Source organism: Poecilia formosa, unplaced genomic scaffold (assembly GCF_000485575.1).
Source record: "Poecilia formosa unplaced genomic scaffold, Poecilia_formosa-5.1.2 Scaffold22, whole genome shotgun sequence".
Taxonomy (NCBI): domain Eukaryota; kingdom Metazoa; phylum Chordata; class Actinopteri; order Cyprinodontiformes; family Poeciliidae; genus Poecilia; species Poecilia formosa.
Genome location: NW_006799961.1, coordinates 498,115 through 505,248, shown reverse-complemented (window position 1 = coordinate 505,248; position 7,134 = coordinate 498,115). Strand labels below are relative to the sequence as shown.

General features: G+C 40.3%; 1 protein-coding gene across 3 annotated transcripts in view; it reads right to left on the bottom strand.

The window, feature by feature from the left end:
* Positions 1-6,827, bottom strand: part of pdk3a (pyruvate dehydrogenase kinase, isozyme 3a) — a 14,946-nt gene extending 8,119 nt beyond the window's left edge. The window contains exons 1-6 of one of the 3 annotated variants that reach the window (XM_007547846.2): positions 6,614-6,827; positions 6,402-6,542; positions 3,049-3,190; positions 2,876-2,947; positions 1,834-2,018; positions 1,656-1,745 (exon numbers count right to left, since the gene is read on the bottom strand). In XM_007547846.2, the coding sequence (XP_007547908.1) occupies positions 1,656-1,745; positions 1,834-2,018; positions 2,876-2,947; positions 3,049-3,190; positions 6,402-6,507 (595 nt within the window). In that variant the 5' untranslated portion in view covers positions 6,508-6,542; positions 6,614-6,827. Of the gene's footprint in view, positions 1-1,655; positions 1,746-1,833; positions 2,019-2,875; positions 2,948-3,048; positions 3,191-6,401 lie in introns of all 3 variants that reach the window. The other 2 variants (XM_016669348.1, XM_007547845.2) reach the window with 2 other exon arrangements.
* Positions 6,828-7,134: the final 307 nt, after the last annotated feature.

Genomic DNA, 7,134 nt, shown 5'->3' with positions numbered 1-7,134 from the left:
TTTTTTTACTGCAAAAACTAAGACCGGCCCCCGACCACAGAAAGGAACAGCTATGTGGCCCTCGCAGGAAAAAGTTTCACCTGAAAATGGCTGCAAACGCAGCTTTGAAAAACATTAATAGAGGTTCCTGCACAACCAGCAAAAATGCAGGAAATGGTTTCTGAGTGGCAAGTCAGCAGCAAAACACTCGTCTTTTCCAACAGCCATTGTACAGAGCATGCAGCGGTAGAACGGGCTGAAAATGTCCATTTTTTTTTTTTTAAATGGCTCATTTTCAAGACTCCAAAAAACAGCTGGGTGAGTTTAATTTTTTTTAAGCAGCTGGGCTGTTTTTAGAAGCAGTAGAGACCCAAATGAAAGTATAAACACTTGCAAAAAGGACATTTTGCATATATTAACTACTAGTTATTAACAAAAGGAGGGGTATACGAAAAATATTTGCCTCCTCACCACAAAATTCTGCATCACTTTGAAATACCTAAGGAGATGAGACCAAACAATTTTGAAAACACTTTTTGTTGAAAGAAAAATAAAGCTAAGGATTTAAATGTTAACAATGAAGGTGGAGCAATCGTGCATCAGAGCTGTCGTAATGCCACCTTCACAGGAAATATGATACTGACAGATGGTGCAATATCCTCAGTCAACTATCAGCCAACGTTTAAAAGGTGAAAAAGCTAACGTAATGCTGATTTATGTATTGTGTGTTGAATCCATGGTTATTCTCATGTACATACTAAAGCATAGGTCTTCATCTATTATTAGAGGCACTTAAAAATATGCATCAGTATACATATTTTTTCCCCATTTAATCAATGGGGAAAAAAGGAAATCAGGAGGAAACTGATTACTTGGTGCATCTCCAGTGACTGCAACTCCAAATATTCAACTATAGATATTATTCTAGCAGCAGTGGGGAGAGATCCAAAACAAATAAAGGAAATTTGTTATGGGATTTGGAAAGAATCTAATCCTGGCCAACAGTCCACACTAATCAGATCACATCCCCATTATTTCTCTTGCATCCTGCTAACAAACTTTTTAAAAAATGGAGAGAGAAAAAGAGAGTGAAGTTCACACCTGGTGGAAAGTTTGTTATTTTCTTTTCTGCAGAGCTCTTCCCCACGTAGCCTTTCTCTCCTGTGTCCTATCCGCAGCTCTGCTGAGCTTTTTACATGCGAGGACTGTGTTCTCTACAAACACATCTGGAAGAAATTTCCTAGAAGTGCAGCATGTTATATCGCCTGAAGTGAGGCTTCGTGCGAGTTTTGTTTTTTGTTTTTTTGACCCTGTAAACAGCTACACAACACGGCTCTTGAGAGAAAAACCAACAGAACTGTTGGTAAAGAGCTGAAAAGAGAGATTTTAGGTTGATATGTACGGACGGTTTTTGGAAAATAAGTCCAGTTTCTGATGGAAACACGATAATTAGCAGTCTGAACCACAAACAACAAAGTAATCCAACAAAAAAGAAAATACTTTAATTATTGCGTTTTCGAACGTAATGTTTCCATAATAGGCTGTAATTAAAACCTAATTTAGCCCACAACTTGGATGGAAGACACTGCTTTTGTATTTTAAGAAACTGATCCAGGGCTTGTGGGCCTTGGTTAAACAAAAAAAAAAAAAAAAAAAAACACAGTTCTTGAACTCACCACTAACAACTTCAGCCACACTGCAGTTGGGATCAATGCTGCCGATGTGTTTGGGATGGGCAGGGTTGGTGTCGTTACCGAACAGCAGAGCTGAACACAAACACAAAGGAGACATCCAGCTTCGGCTGCGGAGACGGACCTAACGAGGACGCGACGCCGACGCGGGCGCAAGACTCACTGTGCTGGTTGATGAGCATGCGGAAAGAGATGCGGTTGGTGTAAAAGCGGTCGAGAAAATACTGGATGTTGCTGCTGATGAAGGGGTCGAAGCCAAACTTCTCCTTGTACTCGATGACGCCCTGAGCCATGGTGGGCACCACGTCATTGTGGCGGTTTCGGATGTCAATCAAGATTTCCAGGAAGCTAAACGAGAGCGAAAGAAGACAGAGCAAACCCCCTCGTCAGCTCTGACTTTTCCCACGTTTTTCTACGTTAAAACCAGACTTCGGTGTTTTTTTAATCCGATTTTATGGGTGCAAAAATAAAAAAAAAACTCAAAAGTATGGAAAGAGGACTTCCTCTATCAATAGCTTTCTTCTTACCACACTGCAATAAAAGGGAAGATTTTTGTACTGAATGTCCTGCACACAAATTCAGTTACCATGGGTGTCCAGGCTTTTTTGTTTTATATACAAGTTTGTGACATCTGCAACAAAAATCTGTTGAACTGGGTTTTAGTTAGGGGCGCCAGACTAATTGGGGATGAAAAAAAAAATCCACTGAAGCCTGTGAATAATGTAATGAGTACAACTACTTTTATAAGGTGTAGCATAGACGTAATTTTAGAATCCAAAACCATTCAGATTCTTCAGATATGACTTTACGGGAAGAGAATCAAACTAACCAAAAACAGAAGAAGAAGAAGAAAAAAAAAACTTGAAGAAGGTAAGTATCAATTTAGTGTTTCTGCTGAGTCATTGTCAACAAGCTGTTCTTGGAGTTAAGTTCACAATGCAGTCAAGCCTCTCCTTAATCCATGCCTGGCTGTTTATCAGACGGGGTATTGTTATGATATCAACACATCAACACACCCACCCACCCACGCACACACACACACACACACACACACACACACACACACAGTCAGGACAGATATATGAGCACTAGAGAGATCAACTGCAGAGTCAATGTTTCAACTGCTGCTTCTAGACTCAATGAAAGCTGAACAAACTGTTAGCGCATTCTTTACGTTTTTAATCACAAAGTCAATATTCACTCACTCATTCAGAGTGTGAGGGTCCTCTGCCTTCCTGTTCTCGAAATCCAGCAGCTCCACGAAGCTCTGCATGTACCTAGTCACGTCAAACAGAGACCGAAAGTCAACTTTCGCCCCCTGCAACGCCGTCGCCCGGAACCGAGCGCAAAAAGACAACAAAAGAAGATGGTCACCCACCACTTCTGGACCAGTTTGACAGACGGCTGGCTGAGCAGCTTGTCGGGCAGCAGGTTGACCTCTCTCATGGTGTTGGCCAGCCGCACCGGCAGCTCCTTACGCAGGAACATGTAGGATGTCTTCTCACAGGCATTCTCCCGGCCTGAACAAGGACGACAGAGTTGCATTAATTAGCGTTAGCTGCAGTGTTTTCAAATTGTTGCACAGAAACCTAACAAAAATTCACATATTCCATTTTTGGTGTAAAAGATGCTGCATCAAAACTGCCTGGAAATGGTCTGTATGCAATCCAGGTATCCAGTTACCTGCTTCGTGGCTAATTGGGCACCGTGTCACGCTTCAACCAATCAACTGACCACTGATCAGTTAACATCCTGACATTCAGGAGAGAGTTCTTAAAGAGACAGAAACAAAAGCTGACAGCATGTAACCAAAGCTGCAGAAGCAATACCAGTGACTGTGTTCAAATCATGTAAACATGATCTGTTATGCCCTTATTATGTGTGAAGGAGAATAAAATATTTTTACCCATGGAGGGTCAAAGGTTAGTTGCTGAGGTTCACAGACAATCTGGTAAGTTTAACAAGGAAAGCAGAAATAAAAAAAATGCCTCTGTAAAATAAATAAACAATTTGTTTTATGCAGTTTTAAAGAAGTTTATTTTGAGGAGAGAGCAAAAAATGAGTTGCTTGGGCGTTTCCCGAACAACTAAATATATATATATTTAGTTGTTTCTTTTCTTTCTATTAGATGACAATATTAGAACAGCTGTAGAAAAAATATGATTTTTTAAAAATATGAGGATCAGAGGTGAGGTCACACTGTGTGAGTTAGAGAGAACAGCTGTTAAAAAAAAAGACAAAAAAAGGCTTTACTCCATTCTAAAACAAAGACAAAATGACTTTGGAGTTGACATCCTAAACTGACTTTAGTAAGTTTTATGAGCAATTACAAACAGCATTGCCCCTATTGCACATTGCAGAGACTGAAGGTCATAACTGTGACTTTCAGATTTCCAGAGCACTCCCAATGTTTCCAAATCCAGCTTTTTACAAGACAGATAAGGGTAATCCACTAAAAGTCTTGTGCTCTCTCTCGCTCTACCGCAGCCAAAATTATCCGCACACAAGTCGCCACATGTTGTGCTTCCTTTCAAATGGTTTACATTTAGAGTCTCTGACCGGTGTTTTACTCAAAATTGGCCACCAGCAAATTTCTGGGTACGCGTTCAATTTTGAGACTCTTTAAAGAAAATAAACTGTGGGGAGTGCTGCGCTGCCCAGGGGTTCTCACTCCCAGGCTGCAAAAACACGTTTCTCAACTCTTCTTGCAGTCTTGTGTGTGGGAAAAACCTGTGAGGAACATCCCACCTGAACTCTCGTAGTCTGCTTTCAACTTTTGATTTGTAGCTTGTGATTTTGATAAGAAACAATAAAGAGACTTATCTTGAGGCTGAAAAAGGAAAGCGCAAATACCGTTCGGCCTCTAAGATAATATCCAACCTTTGTTATCTGACAGGAGATTCACTCACTCTCTTCCGACTTTAGCTTTAAACAGATAAGAGAAACTGAACTTGGAAATCATAAATCTTTGGAGCAAAAAGAGATGAGGGATTAATGTTTAACATTTGAGTGGAAGAAGAAGATGTCACTCTGCCAAAGTATCTTTCAGATACATCCACAACTCTGTGCGCCTTTCTCATTATATCCCATTGTATCCGACAGTACACCGTGTCCTTCTAGCCCGCCGTCCAATGTGTGCAAGAAAGGATTCACGCATCCTTCCGAGCCTCTGGAGGGCAAATCTGTGACACGGTAAAAATCTGCTGCTCTCAAGTTACAGCCTTTCTTAGGAAAAAACAGCAAACGAGCATCTCCTGCAAGAGTTTCAGAAAACTCTTTTGTGCAACTGAATTGTCTTCAAGTGGAGAAAGAGGCCAAAAATTAAGGTAAGCAAGCAGAGCTACATCAGATAAAAGTTCACCCAGCGTCAGCCGTGTTACTGGAACGTGCGTGCATCGCAAAAACAGAGCAATGAAAAACACAGAATGAGCAAGTTTTACCGACGTTGACAAGTTAGTTGGCATTCCTAGTTGAGATGCAGTGTAAAGCCTTAAAACAAATGAATCAGCAGAATACTCACACGGAAATGGAAAAGTAAATACTAATACTGTGTGTAAAGGTTTTAGTGCTTAGGGACGGAGATGGCCGTGGAAGATTTTGTCTCCATCTCTGTGTTGATCTGGCCACATGCTTTGGATCTTTATTCTACCTAAAGACTGGGATGTGACCATCAGATCTGAATTTAAAATTTCATGATATTTCAAAAAAATGTCGATGAAATTATGCTTTTTAACGACGTTCAAGAAGCCTTAAGCAGGCCCACAGCATCACACCTCCTCCAACATCCTTTACATTAGCAATGAGGTGCTTTTCCACAGATTCAAACAATGTTTTATGGCAAATCCACAGTGAGTGTTTGCTTCTGAAAATATGACTTCAACTCTGTACATGTTTATTTTTATGATGGTAGGGCACAGACGGCTTTTGTTCTGGTATCTTTGCCAAATAACCAGTTAGAAAACTCTTCAAACTTAGATCAACACAAAATATGCTAACAATATATATATATATATATATATATATATATATATATATATATATTTGCTGACAAGTAAAACAAGGGTATTGTTGGCTGGGTAACACTAACAAAATCCTTGATCTTGACTCAACAGTTACCACAAACTTCCTGTTGCTCACATCCAAACCACAGCTGTGTGGACAAATTACGTAACAGCTTCTGTTTAATCATATGGATTAAGAAAAGCCTCGAGTGCAGGAGTGTGATCAGAAGAATAACTACAGTATATCTTATTTTATATAAATCTGAATTTTTTTTTTTTGGAAAATGAAAAACAGTCATGATGACTTTCATTTTTAACACAATGACTCATGATTTTTTATTTTTTATGAGAAACCAGTTGGGAGTTTGTTATTAATCCCTATTGAGTAACTACAACAATGTGAGTGGAGGTGTTGTGTACCTGCACGCACCACCACTAGCCTGCATGCTGCTGCTTGTGCTAGCATGGCTGAGTTACCACAGTAACAGTAAATTCAAATCAATTCAAATGCCACCTCTCATTGGGATAGTGTTTCCCTGCAACATGTGGTGCTCTTATTCTATTTATAAGTCCGACATTCAATGTGACACTTTACGAAGCTCATAACAACATATGGAAGAGTTGACAATTAGACAATTAAAGGCCCTTGCTGTAGTTGCCATCTCCAATTGCAAGCCATTCTTTATTTTATTATTATTATTATTATTATTATTATTATTATGCTACTCACCAAAATCCAGGAACTGCTTGATGGAGAGCGGAGACGGTGAAAATCGGGAGTAATACTCGATTTTGGGGTGGTTAGTGTTTTTCAGCAGGCACATGAAAATCCTCATTTTCGAAAGTTTAACGACGCTCGTCTCGTATTTGTCTGTTTGTTTGGGATGTGACGTTTCAGAGTCAGGGAAAATAACACGACCGCACCATCATTATCGTCCTCACCGCCGGTAGCGATGGCAGAAACTCGGCCGGTCCGTGTCTGTCTTCGGCGTCCACATTATCCACCGTCCGCAGTGGACACGAACCGACGGGACTCATTCATGTAAATAAGACGATGAATGAGCAGCGGACACGAAGAGCTCTCGTTGCGGCTTCCTGGGTCTGCATTTCTAGACGTTCAGGTCGGCTCTTCGTCGTAAAGCCGCAGAATGGAAGAAATCTACTTCCTGTTACGTTTTTCAACGTAAAATGCTGCACGCCGTGACTTTAAAGTAACCAATGACGACCACAAGTCAGTGACGTGCATGCGCAGATAGTCACTAGGTGGTGCAAGAGCATAGCCTTTTGTTCCTCTTGAGAAAAAAGTGCCCTTCTGAAATTGGTTTTGTGGTATAGTGTGTAGCCCAAAGTACCATTTCTGGATTTTAAAGCATATGCCAGTGCCTCAATTTTTTGTATTTTTTGCATGACAAGACTCCCACAAATAACTATAAATAAATAAAGGATAGTACATCAATAAACAA